This window comes from Apodemus sylvaticus, chromosome 1 (assembly GCF_947179515.1).
Source record: "Apodemus sylvaticus chromosome 1, mApoSyl1.1, whole genome shotgun sequence".
Classification (NCBI taxonomy): Eukaryota; Metazoa; Chordata; class Mammalia; order Rodentia; family Muridae; genus Apodemus; species Apodemus sylvaticus.
Window position 1 is genome coordinate 178,216,585 of NC_067472.1, and position 13,190 is coordinate 178,229,774.

General features: G+C 43.8%; 1 protein-coding gene across 1 annotated transcript in view; it reads left to right on the forward strand.

Annotated features, from left to right (window-relative positions):
• Window positions 1-13,190, forward strand: part of Tdrd12 (tudor domain containing 12) — an 86,527-nt gene that overhangs the window by 45,673 nt on the left and 27,664 nt on the right. Inside the window, exons 10-13 of the mRNA XM_052179188.1 lie at window positions 2,492-2,572; window positions 8,967-9,027; window positions 9,366-9,473; window positions 12,993-13,178. Coding sequence (XP_052035148.1) covers window positions 2,492-2,572; window positions 8,967-9,027; window positions 9,366-9,473; window positions 12,993-13,178 — 436 coding nt within the window. The remainder of the gene's footprint in view (window positions 1-2,491; window positions 2,573-8,966; window positions 9,028-9,365; window positions 9,474-12,992; window positions 13,179-13,190) is intronic.

Below are 13,190 nucleotides of genomic sequence, written 5' to 3' on the forward strand. Positions count from 1 at the left end.
GGTTTGGGAAATTTTGGCTCAAAACACACTACTCATATAGCAATTGGTTAGGTGACAACACAGTGGACTGGAAACTGGTGGTGGGTCTCGAGTCCCTTTGCTGCCTAGTTAGACATAGCAGTATCCTAAGGCTCATCCTGTGAACAGCACAGAGTGGCTGTGATGTACAGGGTGAGCAAGCGCAGGCCACAGCAAGCATAGCTTAGCAGCTTACAAGGTTGGAGAAAGCCAAGAATAGTTCTTGTCTTCTCCAGAGTCTCTGGCTATAGCCTTGTCCTCATTAAGATGCACGTGATAAATCAGTAAAATCACAGAGAGCTGTCTCAAGTTCTCTGTGGGACTGTAGTGCCAGCTCTTTCCAGGACTCTGGTGAGTGGCGGCATGGCTGGTGTTCATGAGCTCAGCCTGGGACTGTCCTCAGTCTCCAGCATCAGTAGAGAATTCACACATACACTCAGCTTTCCAGGTATTCTTCCTCCGTGTCCCTCAGGCTAGACTGGGAGTTCTGGGAAAATGGCTTTGTGTTTTATTTGGGCCACTTAGGGAACAAATCAGCAGCAGGAATAAGATGGTGGAGATTCTCCCTGTACACATTTCCTCTGAGTTCAGTGATGGATTTTCTTCTGTAATTTAGGACACACTGCTGCTAGCTGCAGAGTTGGAATTACTGAGATTGAATATGGTCTTGCGGGGCAGGAACAGAAGAAATCAGAGAGACAGGAAAACAACCAAAATTCCTCATACTTACACTGAAGAAGAGCCTGCCTATCGTTTCTTTGACATGCCAGGGGAGTCTTGACCAGAAGCTTTGACATCTACATTTGCTGTGCAGATCAGCATCTAAGCTACCCTTAGCCTGATAGAGGAAGGGCAAAGACCAAGGAATCTCCAAAATTCTGTTTGTTTCCATTTTGTTACTTTCCTTTTGGTTGCTTTGGTATTCACTTTCTAATTGTAGAAGCACACCAGTTTCAGTAGCAGAGAGGCTGTGGCCAGCACAGGCATGATTTCATAGCTAGTGCTTAGTTCCTGTTCTCACAGAAATGTGTCTAGGTAGATTAAGTGCTTCCATACTTCTACTTTTTAAAAATTTCCCCAGAAAATAGTTATCTTTGTGGGTTAAACAATTTTAATAAACGGTTGCAGCCCAGTCCCAGCTTTGTTTTGGAGTAGTGAGTAGGATTTGTTCTTCTGTCAGATATTCCTCCAAGGATGGTTTAGGAAGACTGCAAAAATATAAACAGGGAGGTATATTGTCAGTTCAAGGCTAATTGCTTTAAACAGGATAAAACAACGTAAAGAGTGCCATGTCATATTCAAATGAAACATTTAAACTCTTAGTAGCAAGAGATGCTAGTGTTAAACATAACACCTAGTTATCACTAGCCAAGAGACATTACAGTTGGGATGCTGGCTGAGAGCTGTCTCTTGGCAGAGGAAGTCTGCAGGTCAGGATTAGCAGGACGACCAGTCTGTGTCTCCATCAGGTCTCTGGAATAGCAGGTCTTAAAGCCAGGAATCTCTGAAGCTGTAGATCTGGAAGTTGGAGTGGCTGCAATCTGAAGCAGTGGGTTTTAGAAACTGAAAGCAATTTCAGGGAAGACCTTCCTTCCATAGCCCTGCAGAGTGAGTGTCAGAGGCTGCAGTAGGAATGAGTCCCTATGGCTGGTAGCTCAGGGTTGCAGCCTCACTCAGTGTGTTCCTGGCCAGTCTTGAAGACAGACTGAAGAGCATGTCAGCTGGGAACTGGGCTCTGAAGTCTTCTGGCTTCTTACCCATAAGGGAACAGGGGCACCTGGGGCTAGGTCCTGGAGTCTTTTCCTCTTCCTCTGCAAGATCCTAAGCAGCTCTGCTTTGAAGCCCCAGCACACTGAATTTATATAACTTGCGATTTTGTTCCTGATTGGATGTGAGAAGATGAAAAATAGGACCACTAGGAAAGAGATATAGGCCTGGTGGAGGGAGAAGACAGGTTCCCAGGACTCTTTTGCAGGGATAGAGGCTTAGTAAGGAAACTGCTGGTCACCCCTGGCTGCTACAGCAGTCTTTGCAGGCTGCCCGCTGCTTTCTGTCTTCTTCCTTCCACCAGGGATTTCACTCTGCTTGAGTTTAGGGACTTTTTGTTTTGACTTGTTGTTTTTTGTGGGGTTTTTTTTGTTTGTTTGTTTTTGTTTTTGTTGTTGCTTGTTTTATTTTGTTTTGTTTTTGTTGTTGTTTGGTTTCTGGTTTTTATCTTTAGCAGCTGTTCCTGCTGTGCCAAAGGCCTGAGGTTGCCAGCTGATCAGAACTCTTCATGGGGTAGATAGGCGGGGCATACATACAGAAAGGACAAGACCCTGACCCCCAACAATTTCTCTGTGTCTTGCTAACTGAGCTTATGGTTTTCTAGGCAGCAGGGTCTTATCATCTAGGTTCTAGTGGGCAGCCAACGGCAGTGGGAATTGCCTATATTAATTTGTGAGTAAATCTTTTCATGTGTTTCCGTTTCCAGTGGGTTTAGCCAGAAGCCAAATGAGAAGCCACTACGGTTGACTGAGAAGAAAGACTGTGATGAGAAGAACGGCTGTGTAAAGTAAGGCTGTATTTGCTTGTTTGGGCTGAATTAGTTCATTTGCTTGGTTTCTTTTTTCCATGACTTGAATTGTTTATTGAGTTAATTGTGGGCTGGAGAGATGGCTTGGCGGTTAAGAACACTGACTGTTCTTCCAGAGGTCCTGAGTTCAAATCCCAGCAACCACATGGTGGCTCACAACCATTTTAATGAGATCTGATGCCCTCTTCTGGAGTGTCTGAAGACAGCTACAGGATACTTACATATATAAATAAATAAATCTTTAAAAAAGAAATAATTATATAAAATGATAAGCAAGAATTTACCTCTATTGTTGTTGACTTTAAACCTCCATTCCCATGAAATAATAAATATTCAGGAAGTCCCCTGTAGCTTTTTTAAGCTATGTCAGGGTGGGTTGGGTTAAATCTCCGTTCTGATATAAGGGGTTGTTCTTATCCTAATTCTTTCAGTAAGGTGGACAGTGTTTACATAGTGTTAGGTACAGTTTTTCACACCTTATGGCCATGGTTTGTGTGTGTGTGTGTGGGGGGGGGGGTGATGCTTGCTTTCCTTCCCAGTTTTCTGATTTTAAATGGATCTACCTTCTCTAACAGCAAAGTCATTTTATTTTATGCTGTTTAATTCACAAAACTGGTTCATACCCATGCTTCTGGTTTTTTTTTTGTTTGTTTTTTGTTTTTGTTTGTTTGTAACTGGCTGCTTTGTAGTTAGCAGACTGACAACTTACAATAGCTTGTGTCTGCACTGTCTCCCTGTTCTTTATCACTGTGAGGTTGCTTAGCCAGCTTCCAGAACCACCCCATGCCTTGTATGGCCTCTGACTCACCTCTCTGTGCACAGGAGTCAGGGCTGTTGAAGACTGGTGTGGGGCTCACCGTGGGGCTGGTGGTTAATACTTCAAATGCTGGCACCCCCTCCTAGAGAAACTTTTTCCTTGGAACAAAGAATTTTTAAATTTGAATTTAGTTTGAAATTATAATTGAGTGAACCCTTATAAACTCTTATTATTTCCATGCTTCATAAAGCCTTGACTTACCTATATTGTCTTGCTAAGTGTTCCTTGCTTAGTCCTGACTGAAGGAAGAAGATATAGCAGTTGTCATCTGCTGTATATTCCAGGGAGCTGAAGAAAGTCAGTGTCCTAGTTAGGATTTCTATTGTGTGGCCAAAAGCAAGTTGGGAATGAAAGTGGTTTACTTGGGTTCCTACACTTCCACATTCTAGCACATCATTGAAAGAAATCAGGACTGGAATTCGAACAGGGCTGCTGCCTGGATGCTGGAGCTGATGCAGAAAATTGTGGATGGGTACTGCTTAGTGACTTGCTCACCATAGATTGCTCAGCCTGCTTTCTTATAGAACCCAGGACCACCAGCCCAGGGGTGGTACCACCCAAAATGGGTTAGGCCCTCCCCCTTCAGTCACTGATTAATAAAATTCCCTATAGCCAGATTTTATAGAGGCCTTTTCTCAATTGAGATTCCCTCCTTTTAGATAAATCTAGCTTGTGTCAAGTTGATATAAAGCTAACCAGCACAGGCAGTAAGGCACTGAGTGCCAGTGACATCACTGATACCTTTACCATGCTACTCCAAGGCTGTTACACAAGATCCCTAGAACCCTGGGCTCGAGCTATAGCAATCACCCTGTAGCCTATGCCAGGAAAGGAAACTACCAGAGGCCTTCAGAGATTATTACAAAACCATTGACCTAAAACTCAACTGAAATAAGGGCTATTCATGAAAAATAGTAGCTCTGCAGTCCCTAAGCCCTGTGAGGATGACTTAGAACAGAGCATGGCAGGTAGGGTGGCTCACTGGGCTAAGGTGCTTGCTACCAAACCTAATCATGAGTTCAATCCCCAGCTCCCATATGGAAGGAAAGACTCACTGCCTCAAGTAGTTCTTTGATTACCATACCTGCACAGATGTGCAAACACAAAAATGCTACATGAGGAGGTTTTGTTTGTTTGGTTTGATTTTGTGATTTTGAGACAGAGTAGCTGTATATAGCTCTGACTATCCTGGAACTCACTCTATATACCAGGCTGGCCTGGAACTCACAGAGTTCCCCCTGACTCTGTGTCCTGAGTGCTGGAATTAAAGGCATACACCACCACTACCCTGCTCCATGTATATTTTTAAAGGCTGTAGGACTGGTGAGATGTTTCAGCAAACAAAGTTTCTTGCTGCCTAGCATGAGTTGGATCCCCAGAACCCCCATGGTAGAAGGAGAAAACCAATTTCTATCAGTTGTCTGATAAACTATACCTGTATACTTGTGTGCATGTATATGCACATAAATAAATGTTTTTGTAAGATATAAAATGATTTTTAACACACAAAATTGGTGTGTTAAATGGCTGAGTAATAAAGCAATTACCACGCAAGCAAGAATGTAGAAACTTAGATTCTCAGAACCCATGTCATTGCTGAATGGACATGGTAGTGCTCCTTTAATTCCAGCCTCAAAAGAGAGAAGTGGAGTTCCTGGTGCAAGCTGGCTTTGTGACTGCCTGTATTGGTGAACTGTGCGTTTTGCTGAGAGATCATGCCCCAAAGACAATTCCATTTACCAACCTCAGCCTCCCACAAATTCACATATACACATACACACATACATACCACATATAAACATAAAGAAAAAACAGATAATTCTCTATTTACAAGGGCTTATAGAACACAAAGGGAAAGGTGATTAGCAGAGAGGAAATTTACATACTCTTCAACATACCTAACCCATTCCAGAGTTAGAATGTCATGTAAGTATAAGGATACTTCTCAGTGGTCCTTCCTATTAACAGTGAAACTACACAGCAAGCTAGAGAGTCTTGGCATGCAACCATGAAGTCACAGATCATGGCCATTCTCCATGTACTCCCCAGGGCTCATCTGAGCAGTAAGAATGAAGAGGGAGAAACCACAGTATCCCCCAACCCTATTTCCTCTCAAAAAAGGCTAAGTCATAAGATTTAACATAGAATAAGAAGAGGTACTAAAGGAAAAAAGAGTTAGGCAATAATATGACCAAGAAGAAAGATTCAAAATGGTCCTGAAGTACTACGATTGAGCCAAGGAACTAGACCCCACCATAATGAATTAATTTTATTACCAATCAAACAGCTGTGTAATTTAAAAAAGATAGCCACAGGCAACAAGAGGAACTTTATGAGAAGTCATCCAAATGGAGTGAGTGAACCAAGAAAACCTACCAATAGAATGCCAGAGCTTATGCCCAAACTGAGAGTTGTGTTTCAAAGACGAAAAGTACAAGGGTGCCATCCAGTTCTCAGCAAATCTTTGGCAGAACTCTGAACCACATGTGCTCAAGAAGCTACCAGCTGTCAGTGAAAATCCTGAAGGAGTGAGAGACACTGCCTACATCAACCAGATTCACCTTTGAAAAGAGGAAGAACTAGGACAACAGATGCTTCCAGAAGAGACTACTCCTAGGACAAGAAGTCCTCTATGTAGAAGCCATAAAACACCCAGGAGAGGCCAAGCAACACACCTGAGCTGCTTGCTGCATCAGGCTCTTGGAGCTTCAGATGATGGACAAAGTCCTCAATGAATGTACCCACAAGGAGTCAGCCTTCATCAAGGGGATGCAGCAGGCAGCACTTTGATGGCTTCAGCCTTAGTTCATGCCTCCAGGTTCCTGCCTTGCTTTCCCTCAAAGGACTGTGACCTGCGATGTGTAAGCCAAATAAAGATAACCCCTTTCCTCTCCAGGTTGCTTTTGGTTAGTGTTTTATCACAGTGGTAGCAACCCAAGTTACCATCCCCATAACCAGAAGAGGAGTACCTGGGATCAGCAGCACTGTCTAAAGGCTTGTGGAGCCATGTGCACTGTTTGTGGTTAGATAATGAAGGAAGACTAGAAGATGCCCTTTCCTCCAAGATTCCTGCCTTTAAGAGACCCAGCCAGCCTTCTCTGTGGTGCCTGTGGCTTCATTTCCTGTTTGTCTTGCTAATGGCACTGTTCAGCCAGCTGTGTTTCTTACACCCATGCCCTTCACCCAGTGTAGGCTGTCATACCCATTCTGGACTGTATGCCACCTGTTCTCTTGGAATGGGTGATAGAAGTATGTGGGATCCATAGGCAGAGCAGAGGTCCATACAGCAGTAGTGTATGCCACTCACTATTCCTGGGGAGGTATGGACCGATACTTCAGCCAGGAAGCCAACCACAGATATAATACAGAGCCAACTTTGCCCAGCAGTGATGGCACATGTCTTTTAACTCCAGCCCTTGGGAGACAGGGAGGCGGATTTCTGAGTTTGAGGCCAGCCTGGTCTACAGAGTGAGTTTTAGGGCAGCCAGGGCTACACAGAGAAACCCTGTCTTGAAAAACAAACAAACAAACAAACAAACAAACAAACAAAAATGCAACTTTTACAACCTGGTGAGTTGAATGGGATTTCTTGTCTGAGCAGTAACTCAAGACAACCGAATCACAGAAAGCCCATCCCAGCATTGTTAACAGTTCCCCAAGCCTGGAAACCTGGATTGCACTACAAAACCTGAAGGAGCTCACCGGGTTGGTGAGCGTCCTTTCCAGATAGCTCAGCTGTCTCTGATTCTTGCAGGCAGCGCTCCTGGTTTGAGGGTGTCTCTCAGCAATCTGGACATCTTACATATGCTTGAGGAGGGGAGCCTAGTGTATCTCAATTTTAGGGGACTTCTGGAGCCTTTGAGCTGTTTACTTTTCTGAGTTTAAGAAGTGTTCCTGAAAGATGGAGTGTTTCCGCCTTCCAGAGAACTCCCTTTGGTCTCATCTGCCTGTAAACATTTTGTGTCCTGGAGTTCCCTTCCTGTTGTCCCTATTGCCCTCTCACTGCCTGTGTCTTCTGCTTTCCTCCGAGATGAAGGTGTTAGTCTGTGAGGAACTGCAACACAACAGATCTCTTTGGGAGTTTTTAGGTATTAAGTTGGGAATCTACTCCTCTGAGGGCCTCTGAAGATACCAAGAACTTTATGTTGGGCCTAATGTATAGTTTAAGCCTCTTGCCAACTTCATCAGCCAGCCTTGGCTATATGTGAGATGAGATTCCACACGGTTTTGTTGATAGTGGCTCCTTGTAGCATTATTTTGAAAAAAGATTTTGACACTGAGACCAAATGTACTGGGACTACTTTGATAATAGGTTAAGATATCTGGTATGCGTGTAGGAGAGTGGATGGCTTACCTTATGGTGGGTGAGAGACCGGGTGAAAGATGGCATACCTGCATTGGTGTGCCTCCAGCCAACAGGATAGTATTACCCACATGTAGGGTTCGTCTACCCTCAGTTGCAGTTCAGTGTGCTGATTGCATCATAATACCTTCTAGGCACACCAGGGTTGTGCTTTTTTAATATCCTAGGATTTTCTCAAATCAGTCAAGTTGAAAGTTAAAATGAACCACAGTGTCATGTCCTTTTTCATACATGTGACTTCTTTCAGTTTCCTTAATGGTTCTAATTGTTCTGGGATGTATCATTGCTGCTCTTCATGCTGTATTTCTGTTCTTTTTAAGGGCAGAGGCTTTTCTTGGTGCTGTGTTCTAGGGCCTAGTAAGCCAATCAGGGTTCCTTGGTGTATGGACACCAGTCTGTTGCACTATGACTGAGTCTAAGCAGTGTCCCATCACACATTCCATTTACTCACTTATCAGCTGAGAGGAAGTTTTGTAGCTTTTGCATTAAAAAAAAAAATCTGGGTCAGGCAGTGTTGGTGCATGCCTTTAATCCCTGCACTCAAGAGGCAGAGGCAGGCAGATTTCTGTGAGTTTGAGTCCAGCCTGTCTACTTACTGAGTTCCAGGCCAGCCAGGGTTACATAGAGAAACCCTGTCCTCAAAACAAAACAAAACAAAAACCAAACAAACAAACAAGAACAACAACCACAACAAAAAAAGTCTGTAGACATGAATGGGGTTTCAGGAAAGGATATGGTTCACTGTGTGACCACCACACTTCTCAGAAAATGGTGTGACTTCTCTGCTGCTCTCACAAGCCCTTACCCATATTGAAGAGTGAGTCAGTCTAGGCATAAAGAAAAGCACTTTTAAATTACTTCTTTTTTGCATTAGCAGAGGACAAGTCCTCATCTGGTATTTCCTGACTATAAAAGCTGATAATTAAACTGGCGGCTTTGACTTTAGCTGGGCCCCTTTTAAACACTGTGCAGGAGTTTGGTGATAGGGGTAGTGGCCCAGGTGACAGTCCAGGTTTTGAATGGGATACAGGAAACTGGTGTGAACCCCATGGTCCTTGCATGGTAGTGAGGTCAGCAAGATAGAGCACAGTGTTTTCCCACTGTGTCGCCTTCCACAGGGGAAGAGTTAAATAGGATTTCAGTGGGGGAAATGTTAACTACTTCTTCAAGTTGTTCTTTAAACTGCTTTACAGATTACTGCAGTTTCTAAATCCTGATCCTTTGAGAGCTGATGAGATCTCTGACCTGCACCAGGTATTACTCTAAAAATAGAACAAGATTAAACAAGAGAAACTGGTAGTATTAAGCCTCCTTTTCCCCTTCAGACTCCCTTAGATGGGTTTCCCCAAGTCATGGCTTTTGGAAAATTTAGAGAGCCACTGCTGTAGTGCCAGTGTTTTATTAGGGGAACAAATGATCTTTAATTTGGGTGGTTGTATGTGTTTTCTAGGAAGCATGTATTCCTAGGTTTTTGCATGGCGATCTACAAGAACAGTTTTCTTCCTGGTTTCTTTCTTAATACTCTGCTGCCCACTGCCCACTGCCCACTCGAGGAAGACCTGGCTGTTGCTGTCTAACGTCTGTGTTGTTAGTTGCAGAAGGTGAAGCTAGGCACACTGCAGCCTGGTGTGGTGCTCTGGAACAGGATCGAGCCCTGCCTCACCCTGGAGAAATCCCCTCTGTCGGCTGACCTGAAGAAGGTGAACATGTTCTTAAAGCCAGACTCCTGAGGAAGTGCCAGCCTTTCCAATACAGAGGGTTGCTCTGTTTGCTTTGTCTGTTCTGTTCTAAGAGCGATGGGGATGGGATCCAGGGCTACACACATCCTGGGCATGCATTATCACTGACCCATATCCTAGTCTCACAGGAGAATTTTAAATAAACACTTCTAAGGCTACATTGCATAATTCTTGTTTCTGAAATCTCTTGAAATCTTTTGTGATTTATTTCTCATGTATTGGTAACTCCCAGAAGATTAATTCTTTTATAGAAAAACCCATTGTGCAACTCTTCATCCTGTTCTGAAGTAAGTTTTCTTTTTTCTTTTTTCTTTTCTTTTTTCTTTTTTTTTTTCTTTTTGTTTCTCCCCTCCCCTCCCCTCAGCTTTTCTGAAGTACATTTTCAGATGGACTTTGGAGGGAGGTTAGAACACATTTCTAGGACAGTTGTGATTGTTGTTTGTTTGCCCATCCTTTTCAAAATTCCCTTATAACCTAGAGGTTTTTTCTTGGTAAATTGGTTATACATACTTACATTTCCTTCCTAATTTTAAAGGAAAAGCTAAAATTTGTTTTTGAATAATAGAAAGCCAAACCACCAGGATGAGCAGGATGAGAGGAGGTTGTGAGGTCTTAATAAGGGAAGAGATTTTACAGGGTGTGAGCAGGTAGTAGACAGTACAGAATGGCTGGCTTCATAGGGCTAGGGAGGCATGAGGCCAAGTAAGCAGCCACGGTCTGCTTACTGATTGATTTTTATCGTTGTTACTGTTTTGGGTTGTTTGTTTCTTGTTTCTCTAGAGAGGGTTTCTCTGTGTATCCTTGGCTATTCTGGAATTCACTCTGTAGACCAGGCTGGCTTTGAACTCACAGAGATCTTCCAGCCTTTGCCTCCAAAATGCTGGGATTAGAAGGTTTTTGTTTGTTTGTTTTGTTTTTGTTTTTTTGTTTTTGTTTTTGTTTTTTTTTTGGTTTTTGGTTTTTTGCAAATATGTTTCTTGATTGTGCCCTACCAGTGTTAATTATTCTAAGTAGGAGATAACTAGAATCACTTTCTGGAGAGCGTTTCATACTGTTTAAAATTGTCCCAGTCAAAATGCCTGCCTGCCACCCTGTCATCCTGTAGTATTAGGATCTGTGATGACAAAATTGGCCTCAGCGTCTTGAGCTGCTTGTCGGGACAGTGTGTCTCTGCAGTATGAACAAACTGCTGACTGTAGACATTCTGACCACAACTCTTCATCTACAAAAGGAGAAACCAGACTCCGTGCATGGAGCAGAGACTGCTAGAAAGTAGGTATCACTGGGTGCAATTTTATGGCCTGCACTCCCAGTGACTCAGAAGGCTGAGACATAGGATTCCCTCAGCTCAGAACTTTGAAGTCCGCATGGGCAGCATAACAAGACTTGATTTCTAACAAAGAGACTATTACCAGAGATACAAGAAGATATTTTATCCATTTAATATCAACACGGTTTTTGTTTGTATTTCTGCTTTTGGGTGCCGGGGGACATCCTTTCAGCTGGACCAGGATTTTGCCATAATTTACCATAGTGACAAACACAAAGGGAGACGAGGAATCTTTGTTTGCTGGCTGTGTCCCTAGCCCTTCTAGTGAATGGGAAGCTGTTACTCACTGATGTTCTCCAGGCCTGGAGGAAGCAAGCAGCTGTGCTGTGACCATGTCTATCCAGACCTTCACAAAGGCTGATGTTGAGGGCATCAGGGGAAGGGTACTGTTCATAAAGGGATGCCTCATGAACTTTACCACAGCAAACCACTCGGCATGCTGTTGGCAGTGTTGTAAATAAACTTGGTCCTTGTCAGAAGAATCAGTATGAGGAGAACAGAAGCCAAAGACGACTGTCTGGGTTCAATTGGGCTCCTGCCTGGTCCAGCCGGGGAAGTGCTTTGTAAGAGCTAACAGAGGAACTGAGCTGCTGGATCCGTTCCCTGTGGATTCACGGCCTAATACACACAAAGAAAAGGACCAGACCTAGACTTTAAACGGGGAACTGATGTATTTTATTCCTGTAATCTCAGTACTTGGGAGATTAGGAGCAGGAATAACAATTCACAGACAACTAGAGTTACATGAAACCCCCTCAACCCACACAAAGTTGAAGGACAGGAGCATTCAGAGGAGAAAGAAGTAACAAGAGCATCTTTATAAGCAGTAGGTGTGAGGTGTGAAGTGCAAGTAAACGGAAAGAACAAAGACGAAAGAATCAAGTCTTGGGTTTAACTTGAGGTCTGAAAAATCAGATTGCTAGAAACAATAACAGGGCATGAGGAGGGGCAGTGAACATTTTGTGGAATTCCCATGTTGACAGACAGTCCCTAAGTAGCACAAATGAACAGACTTTGGATAACCACATGGCTTTGACCCATCCGAACTCAGATACAGAGGTCATGAAAGTTGCTAAGGAAGAAGTGATCCCACCAGAGGTCAGGTTTCAGAATGACCTCAGGCTCACACCCCGCTGCTCTGGGGTCCTTGGACTTGAGCATTTAGTCATTCCAGCCCTACAAACAGGTCTGTACTTGGGTTCTTAGTGAGCTATGTGGGTAGAAATAGGTTTTCAGGTTTGTAAAATCTCAAGAACATACACTTCCTCTACCCCATGTCCAGAAACTACTGAAGTCTCTTCTCCACAAGAGTGTCAAGAATGAAGATCACTTGAGCCTCAGGCAAAGGAGCAAACTACCACATGGCCCTTCAGCTCAGCTGGAAGCTCAGGGCTGTGGGAAGGAGGGTAGCACAGAAAATTCAATACCTTTTGGGAAATTGCACTTTTGGGCACAGACTTCTGAAACATTCTGGTTTTAGTGATAGGTGAAGAGAATAGTGTAGTAATAAAAGCATGTGTTTTTAAAAGGTTAAGGTAGGAAAGTTGGCATGTGTCTGTAATCCCAGCACCTGGGAAGCTGTGGCAAGAGGATCGGAAGTTTGGGGCTGGAGAGCCGGCTCGGCTCCATAGTCTAAAGCACTTGCTGCTTTTCAGAAGACCCAGTTTGGTTTCCAATGCCCACATGGTGGCTCAGAATCCAATTCCAGTGGATCTCCTGGCCCTCTTCTGATGTGAACATGGTGCACAAACAACACATGCAGCCAGAACACCCATTCATATGGGGGAAAAAGAGTCTGGGGCTAGCCTGGCAAGATCCGGACTCAAAAATCAAATGAGGCAGATAGGCTGACAGACTATTGAGGGACTAGGAGATAAAGCCTTGCTGCAGTATCCTTTAGTCATCTGGTTGGGACTGGCTATTCAGACTCTTTAATAGGTTCAGAGAACCAATAGTTTTAAAATAGGAACTTGATACTTGGGACACATCCATGCAGACAGAGCTCATACTAGGTCTTGGGAGAGCACCAGAATAAGCCATGTGTGGGGTGTCCTAGTGGTGATAGTGGGTGCATGGAGCTCTGAGAGGGAAGGTTTCCTCTGTCATTTATGTCTTTCTCTTCTCCTCTTCCCCCACCATCTTCTCTGTAGGCTCTTCAAAGAAACAAGTTCCCGGGACCCAGCCACACTGCATCTTACTCTTGGCCTCCTATTGCACGTGGCTGTGATGTGGTTGTCATTTCTCACTGTGGAAATGACCCCTTGTTGTACCTGCCACCGCTGCTTACGATTTTGCAGATGGGGGGCTGCTACAAGTCATTACCAAGTAGAAATGGAGTAAGTCGGAGA